This window comes from Equus asinus, chromosome X (assembly GCF_041296235.1).
Source record: "Equus asinus isolate D_3611 breed Donkey chromosome X, EquAss-T2T_v2, whole genome shotgun sequence".
NCBI classification, from domain to species: domain Eukaryota; kingdom Metazoa; phylum Chordata; class Mammalia; order Perissodactyla; family Equidae; genus Equus; species Equus asinus.
The window spans coordinates 26,563,868-26,584,184 of record NC_091820.1 but is presented as its reverse complement, the minus strand read 5'-3'; the positions used below and the strand labels follow the sequence as shown (position 1 = coordinate 26,584,184).

Here is a 20,317-nt window from a genome sequence, read left to right as displayed (position 1 = left end):
GGGCAGGCAGTGAATGGAGAAATAAACTCATTTGAGATCATGATAATTTGCCTAAAAAATAAACCAGGATTGTGAAATAAAGATAATTATATTTCAGGTGGGAGTTGGGGGTGGGTGGGATGCTATTTTTAGAAAGGGTTGACTCATAGGGCATTTGTAAGGAATTATATTTAGTCTGAGATATGAAGCCAGACTTAAAGAAATCATATGGAAGCACATTTCAATCAGAGGGAAGAGCTCCAGCGAAGTCCCTAAGGCTAACTGGGAAGAGAAAGAGGCCTGCCTCCCTGAAGAGAGTAAAAGGGAATAAATGACATGGGATGATTTTGAGGGGTGGATATATATCTGTTATTGCAAGAGTCTTGTAGTATACTGAGGAGTTTTCATTCTAAGTGAAATGACAAAGCCATTGTAAAGTTTCAAACAAGGGAATATAATAGTCTAAATTTGACTGTGGGGAGGTCACCATTAGGACAATTATGTCCTTATAGAATGTGAGAGCTAGAAGGTGCTTTGGAAGCAAAATAGCCCACACTTCTCTCTCTGCTAATGAGAAAACTGAAATCCCCAAATAGGTCAAACAATTTAGTCATAGTCACAGGCTTTATCTGTGGTAGAACCAACAAGATTGAATATATTCCATGGCATCCCATCCTGTCCCATCTCGTCCCAGCCCCAGCCCCTTCTATTCTAGTCTATTCTGTTCTGTGAATAGCGCCTCAGATCCCTACGTAGATATTCAGCACTCAGCTTGTGTTCAGCTGCTCTGTTTTGCCCAGTTCCTTTGTTTGCATCTGGCCCTCTTCCCTCTCTCCTTGAACAGTTTGCCTATCTGGCTAACCACCCAGTCAGATCCCTTCTTCTTTTCCAGGGCTGGAGAGCAGACTGTCTCAAATTTTAAAATTTTGTAAACAGTCCTTGAAATGAGTGGCCCAACCAGTTAGTCCACATTGATTTGCAGGTTTAAATAACCGATCTAGCTACAAAATTGGTGTAGTACTGGGTAATATTGAAGAGGAAGAGCTCAGGCAGCCCCTGGCAATAACAGTGAAGGGAGTTGGCAAGAAGGTTCCATTTCTTGTGTTTTCTGCCTGCTGGTCAAGGTAATCTCTTTGGATCTGTTTCACTCTTTAGGGGGTAGTGATAGTACCCTGTCCAGGCTTCCACCTGTGCTCATATTGAGAGCAAATTTATCATTATTGCCAGAAGAGATTGACAGACCTACTTTGACATCTCTCCCTGATTTACTCAGAGAAACAGTAGAGACCTCCTTCTGTTTCTTTACTTTTCTCTCCTGTGTTTTACTTGAAAATGATAATGTTGTTTTGATGACTTTCCCCCCTGTAAACAAAACTTTTCAATTAACATAAAAGAGCCTAGGGGAGGGTTTGATAAGCAACACCTGACTTCAAAATTCTTTTGGAAGTCTGCAATGACTGTACACTTTATATTAAACCCTTTTAAACAAATTCTGGAATTTCAGTTTTAACTGTTTTCTTCTTTCTTTCTTTTTTTAATTTTTTACACTATTGTAACTCTAGTCCTAGTGCTTACGAGAACTTCCGTAAATGTATTTGCTATTCTCCTTGTCTGGGTGATAGACTAGAGCAGTGATTCTCACAATTGAGTGAGCAGCAGAATCACCTGGAGGACTTGTTAAAACAGACTTCAGATCCGCACCCCAGGATTTCTGATTCAATGAGTCTGGGGTGGGGCCTGAGATTTTTCCTTTCTAAAATGTTTCCAGGTCACGCCAAGGGACAGGTTCCAAAATGGTTCTAAGGAACCATACTTTGAGAACCACTGGTTTGAGATATTGACAATGAAAGGTGTCTGAGCATATGATGGTTAGATTCATGAATATAAGGGGAGCAAAAGCTCCCTTTCTGGTTCTCCTATTTCTGATGAGGATTATGTCTAAACTATACCAGTCATTTACTTTTCTATCTTTCCCAACAGTGGAGAAATTCATCATGATCTCCTTTTCTCTGAATCTTTCTCAACGTTTAAGCCTGTTTTTCTTAAAAAGAATTTATGAAATCCTAAAGATCAAGGAAAGAAGTGTTCCTCATTCTGTGGTTTTTGCTAGTTGCATAAATTAAATGTAATTTCATTCCTTGGCTCCACTACAACATGCTCCTTCTTCATCTCACGGAGGATTTGAGATGGGCTCAATAGAAACTATGAGAAAGCAAAGAAATAACTCCCAGGATTATCTATTTAAACTCTCTGAACCTCAGTTTTCTGATGTATAATATCGAGATAACGAGACACATCTTACAAGGTTTTACTAAAGAGCCAACGAAGTAGCACATACAACATGTCTGTCATAGCACACAGCAGAATATACTAAGTGATTAATGGTTATCAAAGTTGTTTGTAATGCTAAAATTGTGATAGCCAAAATACGATTTGCGTAGAAATGAATCCCATGCTCAGTGACGTCAAAAAACAGATTTATTTAGAATTTTGAACTAAAAATCTCAATCAATTAAATTAAAATCAGTGAAGGCAATCATCTAATAGTCAAAACAACTTGTGTTTTCCATCATATTGTATACTCTTAAGGCATTATGGGACTAAATGCAAAAGCATAGGGTGACTGCATTGAAAAATATAAAGGTATTTCATAGCTGACCTTGTCCATTTCCTGCCCATATCCTCTTTCGGTCACTACTACATTGCATGTAGGCCCAACTTCCACCTGCGAGAACCTTCATTTCTTTACTTGAGGGCTACCTGTGGCCACTGAATCCCACTTTCCCCATCTGTGTGTCCAGCTTCATGTATTAGGAAATTAACATCCCCCCCACAGCCTTCAACCAATGATGGGAGGTGGTGTATAAATATCACAGTGCCTTTACCCCTGAGTGGGATCACCCTGAGGCATGTATTTCCCAGAGCTTGCTCTCAGGATTAAACTCCAGTCACCACAGTGGTTGCTGGTTAATTAATAAGTATACCCTTATAATTTCTCCTCCCTTTTCTGTCTCCATTATCAGTATTTCCTTCGCATCGCACATAAACGACTTATGCTTGAAAGCTCATCCCCAGGGTTGGCCTTTGGAGTAATCCAAATGAAAGATACGTTGTGTGTGTGTTTGTGTGTGTATTTCTAACATGCATGTACACATTGGAAGTTGTTAAGGAGTATAAATACCCTCCAACCAAAGACCGACAACAACACTCCTGTAGTTTATTACTTTTGCTAATGAGGGAGAATACACACCTCAGGGAACTGTAGTTTGTGTAAGAGCATATTAGAAAGAACGTTTTGTAGGATTTGGGTTTGTGTTAAATGATTTAAGGGAGGGTTTAAGGGCTTTGCTCTCGATTGCATGTTCTCAGCAAGTGGGAGTGACTCTATGATTGGGTATCTTAATGAATTTTTCCTAGAAGGAGGTAAGACTAGAGTAAGGCTGAAAATGTAATTGATAAAGAAGTAATGGTAACTCATGTTAACCAGGATATGGGTGTGTTTGGTGTTTTGTGGTTTGGACAATATTTAGGTTTTTGTTTGTATTCTAACGTGATTATGGATTATCGAGTGGTATTGCTGTCATGATCCACGCTGGTAACAAAGTAGCGTTGTCTGATGTTGATATTCTGTGAAACAGCTTCTTTTCAACAGGAGAAGACCAAGGCATAGCAGTAAATGCCAGGCCAGCCCCTCATGTCAGGGCCTGCTGTTCATTTTCTCTTTATCTTATGTGTTGTTTTCTCAGTTATTGAACACAACTTACTTTTATAAAAATATGGTTCTGAATATAGCATTAAGAAGACTTTTCTATATTATCTTTTGATTTAAATAATGATATTGTACTGATTTCAGTATTACTCATCCGAGGAATTTGTAAGTGATTTAAATTCTAGACTATGAGATATTTTTGAACCTAGTTAGTATTGAAATATTCATTTCTCGCTTGTTTCATATATATATATGTGTGTGTGTATATGTATATATATATATATATATATATATCCACAAATACATGCATACCCATATACTGACTACTTTTCAAACTCTTCTAATTAAAGATCTATTACATTCTGATTATAAAGTTTTCCTTCAAGTTTCCAATTTTAACTAAACCTAAATTTATGGAGGTGATTGGGGTCAGTATCGGGTTTATTTTTATTAAACTCATTCTAACAGAGATGTGAGGAAGAAAGTATATGACATATAGGAATGCATCTTGGAAGTAAAGTCATTGCCTTGGTACTAAGAGAGTCTTCTTTATTTTTCAGAGAGCTAAAGAGGAGGCCCAGCAAAAAGAAGCAAAAGTGAAGCTCCTTACGGAGTCCGTAAATAGTGTCATAGCTCAAGCTCCACCTACAGCACAAGAGGCCTTAAAAAAGGAACTCGACACTCTAACCACCAACTACCAGTGGCTCTGCACCAGGCTGAATGGGAAATGCAAGACTTTGGAAGTCAGTGCTTTTCTTGATCTTTAGCAGTTATATGTCAATTTCTGGTTGTATGTGAAGCATAGGGATTAAACACATGGACTCTGGTGTAAATCCACTTAGGCTTGAATTCCTCCTTCAGGCACTTACAAGTTTGTGACTTTAGGCCAGTTGCTTAACATGTATAAACCTGTTTCCTGTCTGTAAAATGAACATGAAAATAGTACCTATTTCACAGTCTGTTGAGCAAATTAAATGAGATATTCTGTTTAAAGTACTGAGCCTCAATAACTGTGAGCTGCTCTCATTCTAATTCATATTATTACCATTATTCGTATTAGGTCACAAAATCCTGTAAATAAGTTTTCTTAAGATTTACAGAAGTTGGTCTTTATTTTTTTCATATATTTGAAGGTGCATAGTCATAAGCATCTGAGCAGGAAGGTGTTCTGTGGGGAAGCGTATTTTACTATAATTGTCTTTAATAATTGCTGTGCCCTCTAAAGTACTTTACAAGACATGTTGTCTAACTAGCTTTTGAGGGGGCATTTTATATTATATTGATTATCCTAAGTTCTGCTTTATCTTTCCCACATGCCTTACTCCTTGGATTATGCTTGTCAGAAAATAGTTGATAAAGAATTCAGGTGCCTCAAATGATGACCATGTAGCTGCATCGAAAACAAACTGTGATCCTCCTTGTGAAAATAATCTTTGTTTACAGTAGAATTTGTGCCAAGGAGCACAAAACTTTACCTACTACCAAATGCTGATACTGTCAGACACTGCTCACTAGTTGGGCTTTAAATTAAGCTCCCTTCCCTCACATGAACTGAGTCACCTTTGTGAATATACTTGGTAAAGAATTCAGGTGCCTCATTATTGTTGATAAATGTTATTGTTTAGGTAGCTTTTTATATTGAGTGTTTGATATTTAGAGGCAGATATAACTCAGAGAAATAGAGGAGAGCTTTAAAAATATTAAAAATATATATATTTTACCTGTATCCAAAATATCTCCAATGTTATAACTTTCTAATTGTAAAATGTGATCTGAGAATTTCTGCATTATCGATTCCAATTCCTTCTTTTTTTTTTTTTTTTTTTTTTTTTTATCAGTCCCTGTTCCTTTTTTTACCCAATTCACTCCTCAAACGTTTGGCCAGTACCATATATATGCCAGGAACTATTATAGTTGTTGAGGAAATAAAGTAAAATTTCTTGTATTAGTGCTACAGAAAATAAAACAAAGCGTGAGAGGGGAAGAGATGCACTATGAGTCGCAAGGAAGTCACAGCTAATTCTCTGTTGTGTTATATGAGGGGAGAACTTTTTGAATGTAGGAAATTGCTTTCTGACAATATTTAAATAAAACACTTAAGTATTATTTTCTTATGTTCTTAATTTCTTTACATCACCACCATTCTTTGCTTTGTATTATTCATACTGTTCACTTGAAAGGTATGCCAATCCATCAGAAATCTATTTTGGGATATGGTTTCCAAAGGGATATTTTGTTTTTATATTAATTTTCAAGAGTACTTACTAAATTACCCTTCCATTTCTCATCTAGAATGACACTTCTAACATTTTCTATTTGTATAGAAGTTGTCAAGTTATTTAGAAGCTTTTTTTATTTCCTCTCCACTGGTTTGGAATATGTACACTATTTTATCTTAGTGGGACCCTTAATTATTATCTTGCATACCTTAATCAACAAAGTCCAGCAATAATAAATATTCCTCTGCACCTCTCTAACAGTGATATAGCAGAATCATTAGAATGGTTTAACTCTGAATTTACCTCTCATCTTTCATATTATTGTTGCAACTTATTTCTTACTCTCCTAAATTAGTCAATGCCATTGCCACTGCTGTTGTTATAATTATTATTTTTAATAGTATTTATTTAGATTTGCCAGCACAATTTTGCCAATTTCTGTGATGAGTTTTGCTTTTTGTATCCTTCTTTTCCTTCTGCTCTTTCATTGAGTGTAAATAGCAAATACTCTCAGATTTTGCATGACTGAAAATGCCTTTGTTTTGTCCTCAGTATTGAGTCCTAGCCTAGCTGAGCATATAATTATGCTGGGACGGTTACTTTTTACAACACTGAAAAATATTCCATCATCTTCTGAAATGACTAGCTGTTAAGTCTGCTGTCAAATCATTGTTCCTTTATGATTTTCTCTGTTATCTTTTCATTGTCTCCTTCAAAGCTTTGCAGTTTTGTTTTATTTTATCTATATGTAACTTTCTTTCATTTAGACTTTGTCACCTGGTGTATTAAGAACAGAGAGACTATTTCTCTCTCTGGTGGTCTCCATTATCTTTCTGAAGATTTTGTTTCTCCCAATCTCTCCATTCCTTCCTAGAGGAACCTTTATTAGATCTATAAAGAATATCCCCATCCTATATTCTGATTGTTGACTTCTCTTTAATATTTTCTATATTTCTAGCTCTATCTTCTGCATTCTGAGTAATTTTGTAAAATCTGTCTTCCAATTCTCAAATTTTCTCTTCAACTGCCTCCTGTGCTATTAATCCTATGGTATATAAATATATTCATCTCTATATATACATCTATTTATATGTATGTGTGTTTGTATTTTTTCAAAGACCATATTTTCCATTTCTCAAGATTTGACTTAGTTGTTTTGCAAATCTCTCTTCTTTTACATAATCTTCTGTTTTTGTGTAACTAATTCTATTTCTTCCTTTAGTTAAACAATTTAAACTTACGTAATCTATTTGGTTGAGAAGTCTCAAGTTAATGAGTAATAAGCAGGAAACAATTTTATTTTTTCTATAACTAAAACCAACCATGTGAAACCTCATTTTCTACTTAGTAGTCAGCCTCTTAATCAGTATTTCAGTCTGATCCCATAATTTTTAACTCAGTTTTAGTTATTAAAATTTAGTCTCATTTAAAGTTCAATCTCATAGTTTATTAAAATCTCCCACCAATTTAGATTAATCTTGTGGCTTCAACAATTCATACAGAGGTGGGGGTGAGAAAAAGTGATCTCACAGTCCCCTCCTCCCACTCAGTTTCTTGATAGTGATCTTCTAGTGTTGGTGTGTGGGAGGATAAGGAGGGGAAAATACATTCTTCATCTGATGTCCTTTTCTTGGCTGGCTAAAATTGCTATACCCTTTTTTAACACCCACACACATCTGCAAGGATGAGTCTCTTACCGCCAGACTCCATAAGTTATAACAGCTGATCTGGCTTGTTCTCTATAAACTTGTGGTCTACTCGGGATCCCAGTTGCCCTTATTCGTATGGACTTTAAACCCCAAAAGAGATTTCCTAGGCATCCACGAAAACTTGGAGTATTCAACAAGAATTTCAGGCAGACTCTTGCCAGTAGCCTTATACCACATTCTCTTGAAAATTATACCTTTTTAACCCATGCTTCTGTGATCTCCTGGAATCTTACTTACCCACCACACCTCAACTCTGCCTGTGGGCACTGGCAGATCCCATCTTCAAAACTCTCTGGAATGAGAAACTTGAGAGTTGTCCTTGAACCCTCTTTGGCCATACCAGCAGCTCAAGAGGGAATGCATGCCAACCATCACTTTCTCAATATACCCACCCACTCGATGACCGATGCTCGTTTAGATCCTATAAAGAAAAGGGACCAGATAAGTTTCCTCTAAACACCTCCACAAAAAGATGAGAAAAAAGGATTGCCTGATTTTTCAAATTCTCCTCTCTTCACATCCCCCTCAATGCCTTCCCCATCAGCTCCCTCTCTGTAGATGAGGGCTTGTGAAATCATGTAGCAGAAGTTCTCCTAACATAGAAAGTAGGGAACTTAGACCTTTTATTTCTTAAGTATGAACTCTAGTTGTCAATCTCCAGAGAAGTAGATCCTACTGGCAACTTGTACCACCAGACTAAACTTGTTTATTATAAAATTCTCTAAAATTGTTATCTCTAGATCATAAGGTGTGGATTCTACCATGATACAACTATTGACTCTTCTAATGGCAGTGAATTCCCTCACATGGCTTGTGATTTTTTGTTTGTGAGCTCACCTATGATAGGAATTGTTTCTACTGGAAATTCCTTCTGTGCTCGGCTGTTGGAGGGTCCTTATGAGTCTTTTCTGTTTGTCTCTACCAGAGTCTGAGAGATGTTATGTTTTACCCTTAGGTATGATATAAACTTAGGTTTCAATTTCTTATGGGTGGATCCTTATTTTCCAACCCAAATCCAGAGGAGTCTCAGCTTCCTTGCTAATTCATTATACGCCAGTGAGTGGGGATTTTATAGTTCTTGTGTCTTGGAGGGGTGGCACACAACTTTATGTTTTCCACCTCCCTGGAGTGCATGAGAGTAATGCTTCTGTTCCTGTTCTAAGTTAGTGTTGATACTCCGGCTTTTATGTTGTATACTCTATTCTGATATGCCCATGTTGTGTTAAGGTTGGTTTCCCAACCTCTACAGGCTCTTAATTTCCCTCTTTGTTTCTGCCATGTGGGGATGTTTCATACTTGTTTCATAGATCAGCTATGAATTTAAAATGTTATCTTTTATATTTTATCCAGCATTTCAATGTGACTGAAGCAGGGGGTGTAGGGGATTACCATATCAACTCCATTTACCATTTTGAACAGAAGTTTCCCTTTTCGTTTGTACTTTCTTCAAAGCCACTTTGAATTCTGTGATTTCAAAGTAATTTTAAGTTCCAAACTGTTAAGCTTAACAGTTATTCTAAGTGGCTTTTTGCTCCAGTTCAGGCTACAAGACTACATTTTATTTTGCAAAGGTGACCTGTAAAGCTGGTACATTCAGCCTCTCCAGCTGTGTCCTTCAGATGCATCGAGGGCACAAGAGGCCATCCATCCTGATGGTTAAATCAGCAAGGTAGTTCATTACCTCAATCTGCACCAAAGTTAATAAGACACATTACCAATCACATCTCCTTATCTTCAAAGCTCTAAAGTACCCTCGGGTATTTAAGGAGATATTTATATTTTCCCACTGGGATCTTTGCCCAGAAGGAAGACAGCCTGTAGTCCAGCAGGAGCTGGAAATGACCCAGATTTAAGATTTCTATCACCTTTTAAAGCAAAATACTTAATTTCACTTTCTGTGATAAACTGTACTTAAAATACCAAGTAAGAATTGGTAGACTGGCAAGGTAGCTTAGACTGATACTTTTTATCAATTAGAGAGGGAATGTCCTCCATCATTTGCAAGGGCTAATGAGCTAAGGTGAAAATGTGGGAAATCTGATAGAGTTTTTAGTTTCTCTTAGAATAAAACTTTTTTCCTCTACTTCACTTTTGGTGGTGGGAGGGTAGTAGGTGGTGGTGATTGCACTACTGTAATTATAGGTTTGCCCAGTATTTACAATCTCAAAGCTAATTGCAAATGGCCATTTTTATGTTCTTATCCTCTAGTGCATCTTCCTGCTTTATCCCAACAGACATAACCATGATCCAGAAATTTGCCCTTTAGTTTTTCTTTGCTTAAAAATATTTTATCACGTACATATAGATGCCTAAACAATATATTGCTCAACTGTGCTTGCTTTGAGCATTATACAAAATGGTAACCTATAATATATAGTTTTCTAGGGCTTACTCTTTTTGACCAACATTTTTGTGTCTGAGATATCCATATTGTTCTATTTGACGAATTTTTCATTTTGATATCTGTATTCTCTGTTTAAATGTGATGCAGTGTATTTATACATTCTCCTGCTGGTGGACGTTAAGGTTGTTTTCTTTTTTTAATGTTGGTTATTACAAAAAGTGATGAAATGAACATTCTTGTAACTGTCTTTCTTGCCCACACAATGTAGTTTCTCAGAGGATATGCACTGAAAAGTGGAGTTGCTGGGTTGCCGGGTTTGTGAATATTCACCTTACTGAGAATAACAAATTCTTTTCCAGAATAGTCGTTCCAATATGCACACCCACCAGCAATAAATACAAATCTGTGTTAATGTGTATCTTCTCTCACACTTGGAGCTGTCAAACATCTCATTTGTGTCAGTCACATGGAATATCTCATTGTAATCCTGATGTATACTCCCCTGATTACTAATGAGTTTGAACATGTTTTCATATGTGTATAGGATATGCACATATATTTTTCTTTGAAATACTAGTTCAGGCTTTCCTTTCATTTTTTCTATTGGGTTATTTGTTCATCTTTTAATTGACTTGTTGGTGTTCCTTTCGTATTCTTATTCATGTATTATAAATTTTGCAATTGTTTTCTTCAAGTTTGAGGCTGTTTTTCAATTTCTTTATGGTGTCTCTTGATGAATAGAAGGTTTTAATTCTAATGTAATCAAATTTAGTCATCGCTTTCTTTGGTCAGTTTTCTAAAAATGTCTTCTTTAAGATATCTTTCCCCATCCCAAGGTCAGAAAATTACTCTTCTATATTTTCTGACAGCCATCTTAAAGTTTTGCTTTTTTATATATGAGTACTTTTCTATATTAATCAGTTTTTAATACATATCAAAAGCCATTTAAAAATAAATCCTTGAAATAGCAGTCATATTTCTGATAATATACCTCAAGGAAATAATTTGAAATATGAAAACATCTGTATTCATGTTCACCACAAATTTATAATAGCAGACAAAACTAAAAATAGTCTAATTATTCAGTAATTGTTGATTGTTAAGGAAACAAAAATATAGCCACTTAAATGAAACTTTAGATTTTCATTAAAAATCTCTTCTTAGTAATATGGAAAAATTACATGATGTAAGGTTTAATGAAAAGAGCACTATAGTTAAATCCATACTTTAGTATTAACTATCAAATTGTTTATATATGATAAAATTTAAAGGAGGTCACAGAAAAGTGGTAATAGTTGATGTGTTGGGATGTTAGGTTTATATATACATTTTTACATATGATTTTATTTTTCTATTTCTCAGGCTGTAATGTTGATGAATTATTTTTTATTTAAAAAAGTAAATCGCTGAATCTTGAATTTATTCACGTAATAAACTGTTTCCTTAATGATTTGTAATTATAGATGTATTAAATGATCAAAATGACTAGTTGCATTTTCACTTATCTACTGCAAAGGAAAGGTAAAAGATGTAAAATAAATATGTTGTATTTTCAGAAGTTTTAAAAATGGAAATGCCAAAATCTCACGTTCGTTTTTCTATCAAAATATATCATCTGGGATATATATTTCTTTCTTAGGAAGTCTGGGCATGTTGGCATGAGTTATTGTCATACTTGGAGAAGGCAAACAAGTGGCTAAATGAAGTAGAATTCAAACTTAAAACCACTGAAAATATTCCTGGTGAACCTGAGGAAATCTCTGAGGTGCTAGATGTAAGTTGTGAATTAATCTAAATGATGATAATTTATATACAATATTGAAAGGTGTCAAGTACCAAGTAAAAGAATAAATTCAAAGGAAACAGCACAGAGTGTGTAGTTGCCATGCCTCGGCAGCACTGGCAATTTGGATAAAGCCTTTGTTTCCTCCAAGAACCTTCTAGTCTTAAGATTTTAAAGTGGATTTAAATAACCTCTTACAGAGGACATTTGCCTTTTGTATATCACTAAGTTCTATGTTGGTACTTTTCTTTACCTAATTAAATCTACTACAGACCTGCAAAGACTTATTTGGACACATAATTTTGCTCCTTTGGAGTAGTGCTAAACAGGATAATATAAAACATCATTTCCAATTTAAAAACTATGTTTATTGAATTGGAATTTTTAAATTATTTAAAATCATAAATTTATAACTTACAGAATATTTTGAGATATTAAATGGGCATGCTTTGATATTGGAAATGTGTCTTTATAATCTTCATACATTTTAGCACATACAAAATTCTAGTACATTTTTAAGTTTTATTTTGGAGACCTTTAAAGAGCAAAACTTAAATGAGTATGCATGTATGAGCTTTGATTTGTGTGAAGCTCGGACGTGTAATCATTTGTGTTTTATTTAATTGTACTTTTGGCTCATCCTTTATGTATAAGGACTATGTAGTTTAGCATACATATTGTATATAGAGCCATTTGTAGTGCATCACCTCTGTAAATCAGATAAAATAAGGTGTATAAATTAATCAAGATGTGAGGAAAATGTAAAATGTTTCTTAAGACCAGATAGAATTGGAATCCTAGAACATCACAGCAGAAATCTAGACATCATTATATCCAATTTCCTTAATTTCACAAGAGAATTATAAAACCTGAAGAGATATCAAAGAATGAGAGAGGTCTCAAGTGGACTATAATTTTGTCCTTGCCTGTTCAGAGATTTTCATTGACATTCATTGTGAATCAACAATATGATGCATCTTCCAAAAAAGATAAAGCAAACTTGCAAACTTGTACTGCATTAGTAAAAGGATGATGGCCAGAACAAAGGATGTGGTAATGCAGTTATCTTATTAAATGATCAGTTTGAAGGACCTTATCCTCATTTTTATTGCTTTCCAGTCCAAAGATAGCTGTTCTACCTCTAAACTGTGTATGTGTGAAAAAGTGAGAAGGGCAAAGGGATTTCTTCTAACGAGACTGTGCCTTTTTTTAATTTGAAGGGGAACTCTACTCTTGAACTTCTACCTACATATATTGTCAGAATTATGTCACTTGGCCGTCACTAGCTATAAGAAGTGAAGAAATTGAGAATTTTACCTTTCCAGGTTTTAGAGTAGAGGGAATCAGAGAATAAGGTGGCTGCGAATCACTTTTTAAGTGCTCCAGTCCACTAATCCCGCCACAGGCCCATGAAGATTCACATGGAGCAACGTCGTATTTTTGAAATAACTATGATCTTTCATGTTTTATTATGCCAATTAAATATTGCTTTAAGTTGCTTATAACTTAGTTATATGTAAATCAGAAGATACCAAGCATTTTTGTGTTAATTCAATGGATTTAGAAAAAGAAGAGAAATAGTAATTATTGCAAATGTATTTCAGTCACTTGAAAATTTGATGCAACATTCAGAGGATAACCCGAATCAGATTCGCATATTGGCACAGACCCTAACAGATGGCGGAGTCATGGATGAACTGATCAATGAGGAACTTGAGACGTTTAATTCTCGTTGGAGAGAACTGCATGAAGAGGTATGATGATAAGAGTGAAAAATCTCTTTAAAATGGTTTGCATAAATGTCGAGCAAATACTTTTAGGCCTCTCAGATAAAATGAGGACTACTTTACATATTAGCTCAGCTTCTAGGTTTTAGAAACTGTCATGTACTAGACATGGCTGAAATATTTACCTGTGTATTATATCATTTTATCGTATAAAAACATGATAAAGTATGGGTTTTAACAGGAAAGTGAGACAAACCAAATATAGTAACATTCTCAAGCCCCCAGATGATTAAATAGTTAAGATCTGATTTTGAACACTAGATTATCTGACCACAGAGATTTTTTCCCTACCCAAAATTAACCAATATGTATAGGTATGCTCATATCTCTCTCCCTCTTTCTCTCTCCTCGGTTTGTCCTCTCTCTCTCTTTCTGTACACACACACACAGACACACACACACACACTCTCTCTCTCACGTTTGTTACGGTCATATATAATCTCTTAATAATACATGTGAGTCTTTTAACACCCTGGATATTGTTTATTCTTCTGAAATAATGGAAGAGAGTTTTAATTTATATGCAACAGGGGGATTTTCATACTTAAAAATTCATACCATGTTATGAATTTTCAAATCAAGATTAAAAGAAAATAACATATTTCTCCCAATCAAACAATGTTTTGTATATATTCTTCTAAGTCAAGGATGGATTATTTGTCAAAACGGGAAAATAACTCATAATGAAGCTCATTTTCATACCCATTTACTAAGTGCATCTACAACACATGAAACACTGTTTTAAGGCTTGGTAATAAGTAAGAAAAAGTTCCTATCCTTTGTTACCTATAGACATTGATTAGTTAAACAAAAATTCATTGACTTCTTAATGTGTTCAGGACATAAAAACAAATAATAATCTTTATAAGATGCAAAAAGTTGTGTTAAAAGTTATCACAGAGGAGTAGAGAAGACAGAAAAAGGGCACATGCCTGTGAGGGTCAGCATAGCCAGGTGTTTGGGGTAGCTTTCTTAGAGAAGCTTAGTTGTGGGCACATTTTACAATTAGAGTGGGAGATAGCCAAGTGAGCAAGTGTAGGAGGGCGATTCCAGGCAGGTGGACACCAATGCATGCAAAGAATTGGAAGTATGATGGTGGTTATATGTGTGAATCTGCAAACCATTTGGTTTTGCTTTAGCGTAAAGTGCAAATGAAGGAGTGGCTGAAGATGAGCCTGAACAAGGAGGCATGAGCAGGATTGCTGGGTGAGAGCTATGCTTCACAAACAACCTGGTCTATAACCTTGCACTCAGGGACCCGCTAAAGGGTTTAAAATGTAAGGGGGAAGGAGAAGAGAGGTGCTACCATCAGATTACATTTCCTCTGAGGTGACTGTGGAGAGTGGGTGGTCTGAGAGAGAGGGAGATTGCAGGCAGTGAGACCAAGTAAGAAGTGATGTTTTTCACTTGGTTGAAGGCAAGGGCGGTGGTGAGAGGTACAGAGAAAATGACAAATTGAGGAGAGATCTGGGTTTCTGACTTAGGTAACTGAGCATCTGTTATTTTTCATAAACAAAATTGAGAAAGTACCAAAAAAAAGCAAGTTTGGAGGTGAAAGATCGCATGCCACTTTCTACTCCCATTGAGCCTGAGGTGCCTGCTTAAGTTTGATACCAACCAAATGCAATCCCTGGGTCAAGGACTTAGGTGCCCGTAGTTAACCTGGGAGATGATGCAAGAGTGCAAAGTTGGAAGGTTGGTAAAGGGTGCTGTTGTCAGTGAGTTTCCACTGTGAGTGACTAGGCTCAATCCCACTGGAAGCCTTAAGGAAATCATGTAGAACATCAGTGTTATAGAGCACACTTAGAATTGTCCCCTGAGCTAATGGAAGCTGAAGTGCTTATCCACCAATTGTCCTCCCTTTTTATTTGAGGAGTGCCCTTGAGTGCATAAAATCCCAATACTTCCAGGCTGCTAAGGACAGTAATATCGAGAAATATGGGTACTTAAGATGGGAATTAGCAGTGCATGCCCAAACTGGCCACCATAGCTTCAGGTGAACTCAGAGGTTATGAGATTATGTGGCAGGGCACCAAGAGGGTCCGCCACAGTACTTAGGGAGTATCCAGGCAAGGATATTCTATAATCCAGTAACAGATATCAGCCCTGAAGTTAAAGACTCTGATCCAAGCTAGTTATACAGATGTGGGATTTACCAGGCCACATGCTAGGTGAAACTGTCGAGTTCAAGAAATCACCCCAGGTAGGCTGAAAGAAAAGAATCATGGACAGAATTTAAGGGTTATACTCAAAATCAAGTTTTAGGCAAAGGAAACAGTGTCTACAAAGGAGATGAGAAGAAATGGTCAAGGAGGTAAGAGAAGACTCAAGTTAAAACCAGGGTGCTTAGGAGATTTATAAAGAAGTCGTGAGAAAATGTCAAATACAATAGAGAGGGCTGGTGAGAGGAAGACAGAATTTGGCAAAAAGGACTTCACTTATCACCTTTCCTAGAGCAGTTTTGATGGAGTTTCCCTGGGGATAGAGACTGGTGACAGTGTGTTATAGAAGACATTAGAGAGGAGGAAGAGGGGAAAGCAAGTGTACACTCTCTGTGGGGAGTTTGACTGTGAAGGGAAAGAAAGGTCCTAAGGGGGGATGGTAGCTGGGGATATGCAGGAAACCTTTTGTGATTTAAGTGGGCGAGAAGTTTGATCATGTTTTAGATTGGAAAGAAAGAAGTCCTGAGTAGCAAAGCCTCCTCTCTCGCTGATCCTAAAGAGAAGTAGGTGACAGTGGGGCAGGTCAGTGTGAAGGTGCCAGCAGTGAGCCTCCAGCAGTCCTTAATCCTGCCACTGTCTTTGTTGAGTAGTTTAGTCATATTTTCTCCATATCAATATAAAGGACTTGGAATTGGTGAAGGGGATTCCAAACAGCCCCTTGGCCTTTCACCCTTGTCGCCCTGTTATTGGACCTGAGTAGAAGCAGATAGTCCTAGCTGGCAACTAATTCAAAGGTTGTTTAAATTTGGGTTTTGATATGGATTTGGAATGTGCTTTTATTTATATTTGAATGTGAGTGTCAGATTCCAACTTGTAGTTCAAGCAAAAAATGAAAAGGCACATTGTAAAACTGACCTTTACTAAGCTGTGAAAAGGCCCAAATTTTAATCTTTAACGTTCAGAGTCTATTCTGATCGCTATAGATCACTCTCTAACCTGATTTGGGTATCAACCTCATTTATGTAATATTCATGCAAACTTTCAGTAAGACAAAAAATACTTATGTCTTTATATTTCAGATGTCTTTGGTATGGAACTTGGCATTTCCTGCAAATAAGTAATAATTCAACTCAACAACAAACCTTGATTGAACACCTACTCTGCTATATCCAAACTGAGTTGTTAAAGCATTGAATATTGAATCAGAAATAGTTGGGTTGGAATAGCCCCTTGTATTAGTCAGGGTCAGACAGATCACAGAAACTACACAGTAACTTAAATAGGGAATGTTTAATACAAATAAATATTAACTATTTACTTGGAATTAATTTTTAAGAGAGAATAGAAGAAATTCAAAAAATACCCTAGGACTGAGGGCTGGTACCCAAGGAAGGAACTGACTTGGAAAGGAAGGAGCTCTACCCGAGGCTGGAATTCAAATCTGTTTGGAAAGAGTGTGTCTCCAGACCATGAAATGGCAAAGAATTTCGCTGGGTTGACCCCACCCAGAGCTGGTACATCGTCAGTGGGCTGAAGCTTGTATGAAGGGAATCTTGGAGTGAGGTAGAATTCACAAAATTCATAGGGAAGTAACCTGTGGGGCATGCTATTGAATTTGCTGGGAAACTGAATGGGATGCCCATTGGGCTTGCTAGGGAGCTATCTGTAATTGATGCTGCTGAACTTAGGGAAACCAGCTTGGGCTCCAGGAAGCTGCCCGTGGATTTGCCACGCATGCTGAACTTGTCACTGGAGGACCCACAGAACTTGTCAGAAGACACATGTAGAGGGGGCTGCTGAAATTTATGGGAGAGGGAATGGGGAACAGAGGAGGTGAGCTCCACTGGGTATCCCACAAGCCAACCCAGAGCCACAGGAGCAAGAAAGTAAAAACACACTGGAACACGAGCAATCTTTACCTCCCCCAATGTCACTCCGGCGCCCTCTACTGATAAAGTTTGGCTTCAAGTCAGCTGGCAAAGAAATATTCCAATATCACGAACAGATCAATGTTGAAAGGCAATAAGTTGACAACTGGTATATCCCTCCACAACTCATTGTCTATGTGACCTTGAGTAATATTTTCAAGCTTCCATTTCTCGTCTGTGATAACAGATCCAGTTTCATAGGGTTCTCCTGAGCAAAATATAAAATACTACATGGAAAGTGCTTACAATAGTGCTAGCAACATAGTGCATATTCAATGAATGATTGGAATTTTTATTTTTACTAGGTTGATGCTATAATACCTACCCTCAAAGCAATGTGTGTGTTGTGTGTGTGTGTGTGTCTGTGTGTATCACACCAAGGACAGGGATAGACAAATACATATATTCCAATACGAAAAACAGTGAAATCTACTGACCATTATTTAGATAAAATGCAGAAGACTGACAAAAGGACTTTTTTTTTTTATCATCCCCTAAGTCTTAAAATTGTAAGTTCTCCATTTCTACCTCAATAGTCAATTAAGCAGAATGCTATAGTAACAATAAATAAATCTGAAACTGCTATCAGTCCTGGCTATGCTTATATAAAATATCTAGCCAATAATAACCTGAGAGTAATTTGGCAATGAGAATAAAGCATATTTGGTGCTTTAGAGCTTTGATGAAAACCACATCATGTTAGAGGTAATATCCTTCTCAAATTCTGTTGTGCTAGTCTTTAATAAGCTGATGTGACTTTAAAGATATGATGTTGAGGTAAAATGATGGGTAGTAACAGGGTTTTCCCATTTCTCAGCGTATAAGCTGAGTGCTTTGATCAATTCCAAACTGCTTAGTTAACAGAGAAACACCTAATAAATTGCTAGCTAAATCAATCGTTTGGATGTTCCCATTGAACATTTAGCTGAAAAGACTGGTGTTTGCTGCAATGTAGATGGAGCTTTGGGATAAATTACCTAGGGGGCTGGGGAAATAAAATGATGACAGTAACAGATTTGTAAATTGATTTCTTTTATTTTTCCAAAAGAAATCCATGTTGTACATTAGATTGTTATAGTAAAAAATTCTGAATTTGCTTTAAGCCATAATTTTCTTGATTTTTTTTGGTGGCTAAAGAAAAATAGTTTTTCCATTAGTAAACAAAGTGACCATTCACTTGAAGATGAGCCTTAGCCCATTTTCTTCTCAATTAAATGCCTATGTCAGAAGTTTGTGGGGCTTTTTTTTTATTGCCTACCTAATGTTTCTTATAGCTGCAATTATGCAGATCAAAGGTAACATTCAATTGCCTGTTAAATCAATCAAACAGCCAGAGTTTTTATTGCCTATGAATATTTAAAAGAGATATGCTAGATCCCATTCCTAATTCCAGAGTGTGAGTTTGCATTCAGATAAGTAATAAATTATTTCCATTCCTTGAAAAGGCATCTTTCACTCTTCATAATCATGTGGCACTATATTTTCTACTCACAGTAATGATTCGAAAGATGGTTAGCAAACCAGGGAACAGCTCCAAAAATCATACCAAATCATCTCATCTTTACAACTTATTACAGAGGAACAAAGCTACAGAAGATGTTTTAGCAATACAGCAAAATGCGTAATAATAGCAATGATAGTATAATGGTTACAAAGCCCAGGCACTACTCTAAGTGCCTGGCATACGTTTTCTCATTTGTTCTCAAAATAGCCTCATGGTATAAGGTCTTTTATGTGACCGTTTTATAGAAATGGAAAGGGTATCAAAGGCCGTGAAGCTAGAAAGTGGCTTGGACCCAAGTCTCTTTGCGCTTGGAGCCCAGGGATGTGGCAATTTAACCACACTAGCACTCCAACCTCAGTGATCCTTTCCTTATATTGAAAATAAAAGCTGCCTGGTAAGAAGTGAATATTGCAATTAAGTAGTTTCCCAATTTCTAAGGAAAGCTTACAGCTCGAAGTTAAAAGTATTAGTGATGACTAATTAAAATATTTTAGAGTTTTAAATACTGAAATCACACATTTAGAAGTCCAAAGCCTTCACTGGTTCTCTTGATTAGTGATTGTTTCATTTTTCTTGTGTATTATTAATGCCCCCATTTCTGTCCCTCTTGAAGTCATCTGTAAGTTCTTTCACCCTGCGTTAAATAGCAGATGGAGTAGAAGAGGCAAAGCTAAATTGGTTAATTCTCCTTTAATAGTAACTTTCATGATAAACAGCTTGAGGGACTCATTAATTGTTCCAGGTAATAATGACTGAATTGTTCACTCAGTGTCACATCTGCCTTAATGTAGATAGACCAGAATAGACAATATTGATTTGAGGAAAACTATAAAGTAATCCAGGAAAATAAGTGATAGTATATTAGTCACTAAGTCAAAATTTTATTGGAAAGTCATTTGTCTAATAAAAGAATATGCTTTATGATTTTGTCAGTATGTTTACTTCTTAGAAAATATCAATCTATAATAATATCAATAGTAATAGCTACTATTTATTGAGTGCATTTTTATGTCAATCCTTGTGCTAAGCAATTATTAAACTTAATCCCCATATTAGTTTTATGAGGTAGATTTGATAAGCTCACTTCACATATGTTGAGAAGAGGCTGGATTCCACTCCCAAGGATGAGGCAGACTAAGTATTCTAAAATGCCCTCTGCAAAACACCAAGATGCTGGGAAATGTCCAACAAAT

The 20,317-nt window shown here is 36.3% G+C and overlaps 1 protein-coding gene across 12 annotated transcripts in view; it reads left to right on the top strand.

Moving 5' to 3' along the window:
• DMD (dystrophin) overlaps window positions 1-20,317 on the top strand; it is a 2,265,680-nt gene that overhangs the window by 1,024,605 nt on the left and 1,220,758 nt on the right. For all 12 annotated transcript variants that reach the window (XM_070503127.1, XM_070503123.1, XM_070503121.1 and 9 more), the window contains 3 exons: window positions 4,249-4,431; window positions 11,600-11,734; window positions 13,348-13,497. In XM_070503127.1, coding sequence (XP_070359228.1) covers window positions 4,249-4,431; window positions 11,600-11,734; window positions 13,348-13,497 — 468 coding nt within the window. The remainder of the gene's footprint in view (window positions 1-4,248; window positions 4,432-11,599; window positions 11,735-13,347; window positions 13,498-20,317) is intronic.